Raw genomic sequence first — 14,468 nt, 5'->3', positions numbered from 1 at the left:
CCTCCGCTCCCGCTCTCGGGCGGGGCCCACCCTCTGCAGGGCAGGCCCGTCAGAAAACTCTCCCCACAGCCGCCCTTCCTGCCGCCCGCCCAGCCACACTTAGAAGCCACTATGGCTTCTCCTCAGGCCCTCCCCGCACGTGTCCAGCCTCTCTCTTCTCGGCCAGTCTGAGCTGGGCTTCTAAACTTCCCCCTAGACGTGGTCTAACCGGAGTCCTTGCAGCGGCAAACTTCTGTAAGAAACTAAGTTATTCAAAAATTCTGTCTGTTCCGTGTTCAGGTTAGGGTACCAAAGACAGAAAGGAGAGGATGGTCTGACAGCTGTGATCTGACATATTTGTTAAAACAAAGCACACACAGATCAAGAGAATTGCTTTTTGCTCTCCTTTGTGATACAGGTAAGCCACTGACGGGCAAGGCATAAAGATGTAACCTCCCCCCGCGCCCGCAAAAGAAATCTGCCTGTGAGCATAATTTTAGAAACTGGAAAAAAATAACGTATTTAAATGGTTGAAACATCATTTCTAATGCCAATAAAATAGAAATGTCAATCAGAATATGTGATTTACAACCCTGGGTAAGGAATGTAAGGGAAAAGACACTTGGCCTTCATTTCGTCCCCTCCTGGTCTACAGCCCTTTCCAGCATCCTCCCTGCTGGAGCCCTGGGCCCACGGCACATTCAGAAGCTCCTGCGGACAGACGGACTAGGGGACAGAGCCCTAGGAGGGACGAAGCTCGGGGAGAAGTGAGCTTTCCAAGGGCCGAAGAACTCGGGGCAGGATCAGGCTCCTCTAGCTTTTGTTCTGGCCTGAGGATGGCGGGCAGGGCTGTAACCCAGCTAATCTCAACTCCTTCTGTCCCACGCTGACTCCTAATTCCTCCCTCTCGATGTTCTCTCCTCTTCGGATCTAAGGGTTTACAGAAAGGAAGACAAGACAAATGCTTCCCGTCCTACATGCTCCCAACTTGATTGTTATACATACAATGAAAAAGGGACCCCAAGAGACTTTTTTCTTTGGGGAGAAGAGCCTTTGAGAGGTTGCCGATTTCGCAGCTAAGCTGGGGGATGGGAGGAGAGCGGAGGCAGGACTGAAAGAGCCAAGCTGCTCAGAGTCTCACTCGGAGGAAACGGGCATTTGCGTGGGTGAGGGCAGTCACAGCTGACAGCAGCAAGTCCCTGCCTCTGGCTCTATCTGGCAGCTTGAAAAACCTGTTCGGACAGCCCTGGCCTTGGCTATGTTACAAGATCTGCTCATTCAGGAAGGCAGTTTCCCATGTATATTCCTCCCACGAGGCCACGGTGCTCTCTGCTGACCAGCTACCACCCTCCAGCTCAGGGGCCTCCACAAGGACGGAGGGCTGGTTTCCCGAGTCCCTGATGTATGCGGACGGTTTCGGCTAGTCCACAGCACTGGATCCAGCACACCGGGGAAGGAGCAAACCAAGAGTCCCCAGTAACTCACTACGGGGTCCTCAGGCGAGTCCCTGCGATCCTCTGCTAAGCACGCCATGTCCCAAGTGTAACTTGGATTCGTCCGACTGGCACCGCGCCTCCCGGCAGAGACACTCTCCTCCACCCACTCTGGGCGCGCGGTGGAGGGGCTGGGAACGCCAGGCGCAGGTGCCCACCCCAGGGGAATGGATCTGGGCTGTGGGTCCTGGCCAGAGCGCCTGTGGCCGGGATTACGGGGGACTCTATATAGGTTGTCACGTGCCAGAAGCAGCGCTGCTCCCCTCATGTCAGGGTAGGGGGGGAACCTGGGGCCTGGGGCAGCCGAGAGCACTGACATCTGCAAGCAGGTGAGACGGGGGAGCTGCTGCCCCAAGCCCAAGGAACAGGGAACCGCCGCGGAAAACCTGTCCTCGCCGAATCAGAATGATTTTTGTGTGTGTGTATCTAGCCCCTCGGCAGGAAAAAGGCATCTGTGCAGAATTGGTAACCACAGGGATGGGCAAAGGAAGTCGGGGGAGGCCAGCGTGCCTGCACTAAACTGCGGTAGAGCCCACTCGACAAACGAAACACACTGTGAGGCAATCAGGTACCTCCTGCAGGTTCAGAGGATTTAGCTAGATTGTCCGTACATAAAGTCTATTGTTTACAGAATCTTAAGGTCTCTGATAGCACCATAAATACCCTGGGTCGGATCAGCACAAACCTCAAGCCGCCCAGCACTGCCTGGCTGGTAGCTATGGGCGTGCTGGTACCTACGAGGCAGCTGGGGTGGCCTCAGAGGAAGGGGCGGGAGATGGCTTCCTGCAGCTCTTGTTCTGCCTTCTTTCACAAGCTCCAAAGTCCATGAGGTCATGGACCGGTGTGGTCCCCCTGCTGGGCCCCTCGGCACGTGCTACACGTGCTAATAAACAGGCTAAGAGAGAAATGACAGGAGAGAAATAACGCACACCTCTGAACCAACCTCCGACATGGCTACGTCACAGTCGCAAAGCTCTTAAGCGTCAGACGCTGGGCCAGTAAGTTGCTAGATAAATACTTTGAAAGGAACCCATATGCACATTTGCCATTTTCTCCATGGTTTCCAGGCCTGATAACCCCACCAATTAAAGATAATATAAAGTTCAACTCACTTATCATCTTTCTCATAAATATTTAGTCCAAGGGCATCCACTCCAAGCCAAAGGTCTGTTCCTTTCTTATTTTTTATCTCAAAATAGTTGATCCCATACATTTCCAGGTCCTGGGCAATCTTCAGATACTCCAACATAGCATTGTCTCTGGGTGGGGAGAAGAAACATCGCATCGTCGTTAGCGCGCGCCCCGCGCTCGACAGTTACACGGCCACCAGGATCTGAAACGTAGTGCCATCACGGAGGACGGGCTGACAGCCAGGTGTCTCCGTCGCTGTCCCTCTGCCGGCCTGTGCCCCACGTGGGCGCCCAGCCATCCTGGACACCGACCACGGGCGTGCTTCACGCGTCAGGAAGGACCCGACCCGGCTCGTGCTGCTCCCTCTGGACACACAGGACGTCCCTTGGAAATTTTATCCTGGGCACGACCTCTCTCTGTCTCTCCCTCTCTCTCTCTCTCTGTCTCTCTCTCTGTCTCTCTCTGTCTCTCTCTGTCTCTCTCCCTCTCTCTGTCTCTCTCTGTCTCTCTGTCTGTCTCTCTGTCTGTCTCTCTCTCCCTCTCTCTCTCTCTCTCTCTCTCTGTGGCCCACACGGTGCTTCAGGGAGCCCACCGTCTGCCTCACCTGGGGCCACTGCTTGGGCTTTGAGTTGTTTCCCTCCACAGAAGATGCTCGGGTCAGGCAGGAAACTCTAAGGACACAACGCCTCTGAGGCCCAAACTGCACATGAACTTCTGAGGCTGGGGCATCATGCCGAGAACTGCTGCCAGTGCCCGCGGGGAGGGTTCTAGGGCAGAGCATCTGGTCGCTCTGCTCTCACCAGCCACGCGTCCCACTCCGACCCTCTCCACGCCTCGCTGGTGCTTCTTTATTAGCAAGTGTTTCTCACTTGGGAACTTTTTTTTTTTTTTTTTTTTTTTTACATTTACAACCTTTTGAAGGCAACCACCTTACGGACGATGAACGAATCGGCACCTCTGTGACCGGGAAAAGAAAATGCCTGGTGGGCTGTGAGCAATGCTCCGGCCCCCTTGACTAAACTGAAGAGTTCCAGACACAAGCTTTGCTTCCCTCTGAAACGAGGAGGGGCGAAGGCTTGAGGGACTGAAGGTGTAAACTAAACCTCTTCTGGCCCTGGTGGCGGTGGGGAGGAACACCTGGCTTCGTTTAGGAAGCACTCACCGGCGGCTCCTTACCTTCCCTGCCCTTCTAGGCGCGGCTCCGAGCGAGGCACCTGAAGGACCCGAGTCCCCTGCAAAGAAGACCGGCTCCCGGCCCAGCACTCACTTGAGCATCCCGCGGTGCTCGGCGTGCCACACCTGGATCCGGTCCTCCCACTGGTCCCTGGTGAGCTTGTGCTGGTCCATGACTCTGGATTGCAAGGGAAGAGGGCGCAGAGCCGTCACCCCACAGGGCTGGGAGAGGCGAGCGACCGGCCACTGAGCGCACGCACACAGACCTTGACTTTTCTTTCAAATAAAACCATCTACTTCCTAAGATGCGGCATTTCTATTTATGACAATTAACAGCCTGGACGATTTAGAACCTGGAATGAGACACACCCAGTCTTGCTAGAAACACTTTTAAACGGTGTTTTATTTTAAGTGGGCTCTCCTTCCAAAAGCGGTAATTTATGTGACCACTAGTAAATAAAAACAGAGTGAACAGGGGCCGGTTTACCATACACCAGGGAGAGCTAAGCAGGTTCCGCTCTGGCATCTGCGGCTCCTGTGAGGAGGGCCCCCTCCCCTGCTGAGTGCCTCTGTCGCAGACGCCACTCCGGGGTCCACCGGGGGGGTGGCAGGGCCTGCAGAAGGCCGGCCCATGACTGCAGACACAGTCCCCGGCCTCCAGAAACACTCGCCCTCCACGAAGCCCTTCTGCCTCCCGACCCTCCTGACATGACGCTCACACACGGGCCCAGCCCCCGCGGCTCACCTTTGGGGGATCAGCCGCTCGGAGCTGAGGTACCCGGACTTGTGCAGCTCCTTGCTGAAGTCCCCGAACTTGGCCTGCACAGCGTAGGAGCCCAGGAGCACCGCCGTCTCGGGCGGGCAGTAAATCTCATCGCTGAGAATCCCCTCCTTGACTTGCAGGAAGAAAAGCTTCTGTGTGATGTCCTGGATGAGCTCCTCGGACACGTCTTCGGGGTAGAACTTGGCCCGGAACTTGAACTGCAGAGGGTTCTCCTTTCTGACCTCCTGGGCGGACACCTGGGCGGCAGAGGCCAAACCCTCACTGCAAGTTCGAAAGACAGAGACCTGCCTTCCCAACACAGGTTTTAACCACTGACTCAGAAGGGTCCTTCAGGCCCGTTTTCAGAAGATCATGTTTATTCTGAAAGTCACCTTTTTAGCATGGAAGACGGAAGGCCAGCGAGAGTCCGGTTACACCCTCACACTAGCCCCAGCCCGTTAGTGACCCGCCAGGCCGCCAGCCCCAGCCTTGGTTTTCTGGGGGTGATGCGATCAACTCCGGGGGACTGCCTGAGTGACCCGCGAATCTGGCCTCTGTCCACACGGCCGGGCCAGCCCTGGACCATGAACTCACTCTCAGTAATTCCTCATGCTGCCCCCACCCCCTTCCACGCCTCCAATCGCCCTCCTGACGGGTCCAGTGATATGGGAGGAAAGCAGGAGTTGGAGAAAAGAGAGAAACTGTCTGGAGAAAACACATTCAGCTTACTGCTTTTCTTTGTAATTGTTAATGGAATTATCCAGTCTTTGGAGTTGAAACTCTTATCACAGGTTCAAACAGAGCAATAACAGATTCTTACAAAACAGTGGATGATTCATGGTTTATAAGATTAACAATCTCATTGGAAAAAAACAAAACAAAAGCTAAGGTCGACTAAAAGCTAAGCAATTAAGCATCATACAACTCCAATAAGGGAGCAGTAAGGAGAAATACCAGGATCTAATTTCCAGCAACGATCCCCATTTACTGGAAACCTGCAACCTCTCTGTCTTTAAAAACTTTTACACAAATAGAAAGGAACACAAAACAAAAGACAGAGTTTCAATGTCAACAGAGCAGACCAAACCCAATTAATAGCCTGTAAATAGTTAACATGACTTACCTTTTTATCAAGTTTCAACCAGGTAGGAAATCCTTTATTATCCACATACTGGAGGCCAAAGTACCACACTTCCCGAAGGCCGATAGTCTTAACCACCTGTGTGAAAGAGACAGGGGGGGCCGAAACAGTCATGAGGAACTCTCTGGATGGCAGTGGCCCTGGGCCGCCACCATCACATGGTGCAGCAGAGCTGCCGGGAGAGCGAGGCGCCAGCTCAGACACCCCGGGCAGGCCTCCGCTACACTGTCTGTTACTAACAGACATGAACCATTTACTTTTTTCTTCGCCGCACTGTGCGGCTTGTGGGATCTTAGTTCCCCGACCAGGGATCGAACCCGGGCCCCCTGCAGTGAAAGCACCAAGACCTAACCACTGGACCGCCAGTGAAGTCCCTGAACCATTTACTTTTAATATAAATTTGAGCAGATTTAGGGTTAACTTTAAATCTTATAAAATGTCACCCCTACTCCTCTGTCCTCCATTATGCATTTCTGACTAAAGACAGCTAGGTGGGCCACAGGGAATGGGCCATAACCCAGGTACACCGGTAAAAGTGTGTGTGTGTCACAGGTGTGACCGTACCTGTCGGGCAGCCCACATGAAAAAGGGGTTGAAAGACACCAGCGTGAAGCAGAGCCTCCCCTGGCTGCCCGCCTCTGCTCCTCGACAGCCGGCCCAGGCCCCTGCTCAGCAGGATCAGGGAAACAGCAGTCCCGGAAAGGTACAGAAGGCAGCGGGCAACAAGCTTCCAGGGAAGAGGGGGTGCCCAGCTTCACACGTGCCAAGGGGTGACGAGCACTCTTTCAACCTCCAGAAACGTGAAACTCTGACACAGGAAGGTAGCATTCAGCCCGAGGTCATAGTGAGAGTTTCACATTTTTAAAATTCTCTCCAGTACTAGGAAAAAAGTCTCCTGTGGTCCGTCACATTGACAGCCCCACGACGGTTACTCTTGTGTCTTGAAGTCAAAAAGCAACTTGCCGTGGACACTTGCTGAATATTGTCAAAACTTTGCCGCACAGTTTTAAATTCCATGACATATAATGTTAAGCCTTTAAAAAAAGGTTACTATTCTTCACATATATGGCTTCTATCATACTTAAAGGGAAAGAGGGCTGTACACACTAGAAATGGAAATCAGGTATCTGGAGCACTTACTGACAATAAAATCTGAAACACCAAACAAAGTGTGCCCTGAGCCTGTTTCGGCCTCGGCCTCGGCGCATCGGCCTCGGCTGGGGGGCCGGATGCTTGCGGGAGCTCCCGGGTCTCCGTTTACTACACGCCAGGGAATGACCTGCTCATCCACTCCCTTCACTCACCCAAAAAAGGGGAGGAGGGACTAGACCTGAGACTCCTCATCATGAAGCGACAGGAGGGCGGTTTTGACTCTTAACCAGCACTCTCCCCGCAAGTCTGGTGAAGCCCCAGGTCTGCTTTTCGTGGTGGCCAAGTATAGAGGAAGCTGATGGAAAGACCAGGTTTTCTACACCCGATCCTGCTAGTTTCCTAAACCTCCATCTCAACATTCTGGTACGAAACCTGCCTCGCCTTCCCCTGCGGGCCGTCCACAGCCCCACAAGAAAGCCCCCCATGCAGAAGCCATTCTACCTCTCCCGTCTAGTCCTCCCACCCCATCCGCCCAACTGCAGCCTGAGTCTGGGTCTGACCAGCGTGAAGCCACTTCCTGACCACCTGACTTCCCTGCCCCGTGCCTGGCAGACCCTCGCTGACCTTCAGATTCCTCTTCTCCATCTGCTCCGACGTGGCCAGTCCCCCTTCACAGAGCCGATCAGACTCTGCAGCCATGGACCTGACCCGGGTCCCTCACTCTCGCGGTGGAAGCCTGTCCCTGGGTGCCCTGATCTGCCACCCATCTTTACGTGTGACTCTTCCGTCTACTTCCAGGACAACTGTCCTCAGCGTGTTTCAGAGCCCTACTTCTCTCCCTACGGCTCCCCCAAAACAACACAACAGAAGTAAACAACCTTCCTTTCCACAGTCCATTCTAAAAACTGACCTGTCAGTCCTCTCTGCGAGGGAAACCCAGCATTCCTAGAAAAACACAATCACTGTTCTCTCCAATGTCCCTACCTTAACCTAAAGCTGATACACAGCACGCAAGCCAACTCTGAACGGGTGTGGGGTCCATTCCTTTCTCTCTGCCTCTGTGGTGTTTTATTTTTATTTATTTATTTTAATTTCTGGCTGCGTTGGGTCTTCGTTGCTGCGCGCGGGCTTTCTCTAGTTGCGGCGAGCAGGGGCTACTCTTCGTTGCGGTGCGCGGGCTTCTCACTGCGGTGGCTTCTCTTGTTGTGGAGCACGGGCTCTAGGCGTGCGGACTTCAGTACTTGTGGCACTCAGGCTCCGTAGTTGTGGCTTGCGGGCTCTAGAGCGCAGGCTCAGTAGTTGTGGCTCACGGGCTTAGCTGCTCCGCAGCATGTGGGATCTTCCCTGACCAGGGCTTGAACTTGTGTCCCCTGCACTGGCAGGTGGATTCTTAACCACTGCACTACCAGGAAAGTCCCTCTGTGGTGTTTTAAATGGCAGGTTTTGGGAAAGGAAAAGGCAGGGATGTGTCTACTTAACTCAGTCTCAAGTGACAGCTGGAAAATACTATTGATACTTGCTGGTGATGAAAGCAGTGAGCAGAGAGTCACGTGGCAGGAACTCCTTTCTCAGCACGTCGGCGTCGGCGCCTGCCGTAGTGGGAAAGCACCATGGCCCCGCCAGGAACCTGCCCGGCCTCCGCGATGGTCTCTGAGGGCCTCCGTCACCTCGGAGCCCTGGACTAGAATCTGGTCACAGACGCAGCAACAGCACCGGGGCAGGGGCTGGGGGACAGTTACTGCTGAGGAGACTTAAGCGACAGAGGGGGTGGGAGAGAAGCGGACAGACTGACTACCTTCCAAGTCTCCTTCAACCGATTCCAGTTAAGGACCACATTGTAGTGACTGGCAGTTGGGCCCATGAATGAGCTTCCGAGACCTAGAAGCGCATCAGATGGCGCAGCAGAGAAAGGACGCAGAGCCCCGTGCTGCCTGCAGCCCCTCCTAGATGTTCGTTCAGGAGGAAACATGCCCGGCGCGGCGCGGGGAGGAGGGGGCGCCCGGCCCACCTGTGCCGATGAGGCCTGAGCGTCCCCGCCTCACGTACCACCTCGGAGGGATAAACAAACGGATCTTCAAAGAGTGAGGTGCAACTGGGGTCAAGGCTGTGGAGACGGCCTTTCCTGCCAGGCCTCTGCGTCCGCAGTTCTAACACAGACTGAGTCATGTTCCGCTGACCCACGAGCGGTTCCATGGGTCCGCTCCAGCCTCAAGTCCTCAGATTACACAGTATTTCACAATAGGAACACACAATACTGAAAAATCTCCAAACACTAACTCTGGGGACTGAGGGACGCGCCAGCTGCAAGCAGAGCTGACCCAAGCGCCCGGCTTCCTCCCCGTCCGTGCTCTGACCACTGCCCCATACGGTGGTGCCCAGGATTTTCTTTCAGGAGAAACCCTTAGATTTCCGCCCCAAGTCCAGCCCCACCCCAGGCAGTAAACGTCTTTATCGTTATGTTATCTATCGGGTGAGGCACGGCCAGGGAATGGCCTCAAAATAACAGCACAGGGAGAGCGGAGGCTGCTTTCGAACCCTGCCCTGGAGGTGTGAGCACCAAGGCCCTGCTCACTGGCTTGGGGAAATGAACCTGCTGGGTGCTGACTTCGGGGATGAAAGGGAGATCCCATCAGGCCCAGGGCGAGTCACCTATAGCTTCTACCTTTGCCAGGACTCCGCTCCACTTTCCAGTCTGGTGCTGGGATGTGGAGCATGGCTTGGCCCAGCGGCGGGGCCTCTCGGGAAGGCCGCCGACGGTGCAGGTGGCTGTGAACACACCCCCCGCCCCGGCGCCCTACTGGGTCCTCAGTCCCGGAGCAGAATTTACAAAGCCCAGAAAGGTAGCTCTCGTTCTGTCTAAAGCTCGGAACCGTTTCATGGAAGAGTTATCACGGCCCTCGCGGTGGTTCAGGTGGTTCACCGCGCTTATTAAAACTCTGCGTTCACCTTCCGCTTTCACGAAGAGAGGGGCAGGAGCGCGGCTGGCTGTTACCTGGCCGGAGGGAAGGGTGTGTGCTGACCTCCGAGGGGCTCAGGACGCTGCGGCTGCAGGAGGTGCTGGGGACAGGCCGCCTGGCCCCTCGCTGTCCCGCACTGCACCCCGGCCGCGACCAGACGGCAGGAAGCGGCCAGGGGGACCGTGGAGACCCAGCGGGAGAGGTGGCTCACGAGGAGTGCACGGCGCCCCCTCTTCTCGGGACCGCGAACAGGGGCCGCCCCGGGGACGGCGTGTACGACAGCTGAATCCCGCCGGCAGGAGGGAAGGAACTGGCCTACTCCACAGCGAGAAGCTAGCAGCCAACCAAGGCAATAAGCACGCTCGGCAAACAAAGTGATTCCGATGCTGCAAACACTTTTTTCTACCTGGGAACCCCCTCTCTCTAAGTTCATAGAAACCAACCTGATCGAAAAGCTGTTTTCCTGTTGTATTTGGCTGGATGGCGAACTCCAGCTCCGCATCCATGGTGGTAACTCGGACATTGATCTAGAAAACAGAACGGAACACATTACACTTAACTGGGTGTTTTTAATCATCTCCGCGTCTCCCACCTAAACTCAACGATCCTGAGCAACGTGGTGAGAGTCTGTCCTTCCTCTGCACCCATTCTCAAGCCTGTCACCACAGAGACACACACACACACCTGCCACAGCCGCCACACACCCCCAACCCCAAAACACACACGACACGCCCCCCCCCCCCCCCCGCTCTGTGCCTACACATGCAGTTTGGATTCAAATGTGTGCCCTCATGGCTTTAATAAAGCACATTCACGCTTAGGTCTAAGCTGTTCTTCTGCAGAATACTTTGATAACTGTCAACGTATTTTCCGTACACCAGCTCACATTCTTCTGCAGAATACTTTGATAACTGTCAACGTATTTTCCACACACCAGCTCACATTCTGACCCTTCGACAGCGAAGCGAAGCCGCCTCCGGGCATACACACCAAGTCGGTAAGTGAGAGGAGAGGAGAGAGAGGGTCTGTACACCAGAATGCTGCCAGCAACTTTAGAAACCACCTCGACAGTGAAGAGGGAAATGGCTAGATGATCACAGACACATCGAAGAGGACAGAATACTATGTAGTAATTTGAAAAGGTAATTATGAAGACAGTGGAAACATGGAAGCATTACTAGGATAGTAAGGTCACAAGGTGGTAGTGATGGCAAGGCCTGAAAAAAATGTCTCCAATATTGCCATATAGTTGGTGGTTTAAAGACATTTATTTCAAGGTCATTTTCAAATTTATTGCTTGAAAAAACCCAGAATTTACTAGCATATGAAAAACATGCAAATCTAGCTACCTCATATCATGGTCCCAAAGGAAAATAACACAGCAACTATAATGCTTAACATTAAGAAATGCTTGCTTCTCACCATTTTTCACGTGAAATATATAAATAGCTGGATAGACATATATTCCAAATTCTTCCTAACACAGACGGAAATGTAACGAGGACACAGATTGACTGTATTTATTATTTTTAAAAAATATTCATTTATGGGGCTTCCCTGGTGGCGCAGTGGTTGAGAATCTGCCTGCCAATGCAGGGGACATGGGTTCGAGCCCTGGTCTGGGACGATCCCACATGCTGCAGAGCAACTAAGCCCGTGAGCCACAACTACTGAGCCTGCGCGTCTGGAGCCTGTGCTCCGCAACAAGAGAGGCCGCGATAGTGAGAGGCCCGCGCACCGCGATGAAGAGTGGCCCCCGCTCGCCGCAACTGGAGAAAGCCCTCGCACAGAAACGAAGACCCAACACAGCCAAAAATAATAAATAAATAAATTTATTTAAAAAAATATATATATATATATATATTCATTTATTTATTTAATTTTGGCTGCGTCGGGTCTTAGTTGCAGCATGCAGGATCTTCTGTTGCAGCATGCAGGATCTTCTGTTGCAGCGTGCAGGTTTCTCTCTCTAGTTGTGGCTTGTGTGCTCAGTAGTTGCGGCGCGTGGGCTTAGTTGCCCCGCAGCATGTGGGATCTTAGTTCCCCAACCAGGGATTGAACCCGCGTCCCCTACATTGGAAGGCAGATTCTTAACCACTGGACCACCAGGGAAGTCCCCTAAATGTATTATTTAGCTTCCTGATGTAAGAACTAAAAAGTGGTGAGTTCCGAATGTGTGTCATGCCTTGGCTGGATACTTAGACTCTGTCTAACTTGAACAAAAATTAGTCTTTACAAATCATTTCTCCCCTAACACTCAAGACTGTGATGATTGAGAGATACTTTTACATATATACAGTCTGTCTTAAAGGTTCTCTGACTGATATAACATATAGAGAAGTGAGGCATAATTCTCCAGATTTTAATAAACGTTTCCTCTCCAATCACAAGTCTACAAATTAAAGAACTGAAGTTTACTGAGAAGCAAGACTCGGCACATTTTAGATTCTTAAAGTTTATTAAAATATAAAAACCTAAGTTTCTTCCTTTTCCTGCCAGCAATAATTTAAAGAAATCACAAAATGGCTGTTACAAAGCAAGTCTCTCTCTCTTAATTATGGTTCCAAGGGCACATATGAGATGTGAAAAGCAGCCCCAAAGTCAAATATTCTGTAACAAACGCAGCTCCAAATTAAATTACACTCATAAGCCCACAATGAATGTCACATTCGAAACTGAAGTGGAGGGATGCGGGGCTGACAAATGCCGGGCCTCAGATACGCTTTTCTTTCTCTGTAACCTACTGATTCAGAAACTGAACCCCCAAACAACGTGTACCGAATGCCACTACCCTGGTTAAGGTGCATATAAGAGACCAGAGGTTCACGCGTAGGAGATTTCAGACTCTAACTCCTACATCTCGATCACCTCTAAATTTGAGGACCAAGAAAAAAATGTCACCTCCGGAAACCAATGCTAATAATTAACATAAAAAAGTGATCGTCACACTATTTTTAACCATTTTGCAAACTCATTAACAGGAATTTAGAAAAAAACTATTTTAAGGTTCTGAGCTGGTTCATATTTGACTCAAAGTTCACACAACTCTTTGAAAAAGCAAAGAACCTGCAAAATGAATACTTTTACTGAGATTAGATGTAACAAGCCAGTAGTATGTAGAAAGTGAACTTTCTTAAAAATTAAGTGTATTGGGAAGGTCTGTGCAACCCGCAAAAACTGCACCTCCCATCACAGGCACTTAAAATGACCATCAGGGCTTCCCTGGTGGAGCAGTGGTTAAGAATTCGCCTGCCTGTTGGGCTTCCCTGGTGGCGCAGTGGTTGGGAATCCGCCTGCCAATGCAGGGGACATGGGTTCGAGCCCTGGTCCGGGAAGATCCCACACGCCCCGGAGCAGCAAAGCCTGTGTGCCACAACTACTGAGCCTGCGCTCTAGAGCCCACGAGCCACAACTACTGAGCCTGCACGCCACAACTACTGAAGCCCACGCACCTAGCTCTGCAACAAGAGAAGCCATGTCAATGAGAAGCCGGCGTACCGCAATGAAGAGTAGCTCCTGCTCGCCACAACTAGAGAAAGCCCGCGCTCAGCAACGAAGACCCAACGCAGCCAAAAATAAATAAAATAAAATAAAATAAAATAAAATAAATAAATAAATAAAAGGAAAAAAAAGAAAATGCATGGTATTAAAAAAATTAAAAAAAAAAAAAAAAAGGAATCTGCCTGCCAATGCAGGGGACACGGGTTCGAGCCCTGGTCCGGGAAGATCTCACATGCCGTGGAGCAACTAAGTCCATGCGCCACAACTACTGAGCCTGTGCTCTAGAGTCTGAGAGCCACAACTACTGAGCCCACATGCTGCAACTACTGAAGCCTGTGCTTTGCAATAAGAGAAGCCACCGCAATGAGGAGGCCACGCACCGCAATGAAGAGTACCCCCCGCTAGCTGCAACTAGAGAAAAGCCTGCGTGCAGCAACAAAGACCCAACGCGGCCAAAAATAAGCAAAAAAAAAAAAAAAAAAATGACCATCAGCAGGTCCAGTGAGACATCCCGCCCAGCTTCACTTGCTCTGGTCTTTCCAGGGACTTCCCTCCCTAAGCTGCAACACCCAGGCAATCCTGCAGCCTGGTGTATGGCCGCAAACAAAGCCGGCAAGCCAGCGATCAGGCTAAGCTCTTCAGGCTGCAGTCACAGGCACGGCTGCGACCAGTGTCGGGAGGCAGACAGCTTTTCCCTCCACTGTGCCCACCAGCCCCGTCGGAAAGAGCAACGCCCAGTTCTGATCTGGGGAGGCACCAAAATTTTCATTTTCAGACACCCCCTAAGATTACAAAATCAAGGTAATTTTAATGAATATATGTGTATTTCATTTACAGTGCATGGTCTACAATCTTGAGACCAAGGTTGAGATGGGAGAACTTATGAAAGCTAAACACTCGAATGAACAGCATGTTAATAATGATCTCCAGCCAAGATGCCCTGCAGGATTGGGTCGTGTCCCTTGACTAGTCGTTACCCTGCTCGTGTCTCTCATGGGGTCGGGGGTAAAATGCTATTCTGGGCCAGCACGAGTGTTCCTTCTGCAAGACTATCTCAAGGACTGCAGGATGTTTAGCCTCCCTGAGCCCACCCACTACACACAGGTATCCCCAGTCCTCTAAAAGTAGCCCCCCAACACACACCCCCCCCAAAATGCCCTCTGGATAAAGGGGATGCTCCTACCCTGACTGAGGGCCACAGCACAGCACGGCCTTAATCAGCAGCATGTTAAGCAGGT

General features: G+C 52.2%; 1 protein-coding gene across 1 annotated transcript in view; it reads right to left on the bottom strand.

Moving 5' to 3' along the window:
- The window catches only part of EZR (ezrin), a 50,352-nt gene that overhangs the window by 14,032 nt on the left and 21,852 nt on the right, over positions 1-14,468 (bottom strand). Inside the window, 5 exon segments of the mRNA XM_059940901.1 lie at positions 2,585-2,731; positions 3,871-3,954; positions 4,522-4,796; positions 5,663-5,758; positions 10,173-10,256. Coding sequence (XP_059796884.1) covers positions 2,585-2,731; positions 3,871-3,954; positions 4,522-4,796; positions 5,663-5,758; positions 10,173-10,256 — 686 coding nt within the window.

This window comes from Balaenoptera ricei, chromosome 12, assembly GCF_028023285.1.
Source record: "Balaenoptera ricei isolate mBalRic1 chromosome 12, mBalRic1.hap2, whole genome shotgun sequence".
Lineage (NCBI taxonomy): Eukaryota > Metazoa > Chordata > Mammalia > Artiodactyla > Balaenopteridae > Balaenoptera > Balaenoptera ricei.
This window is presented reverse-complemented; position numbering and strand designations above follow the sequence as displayed.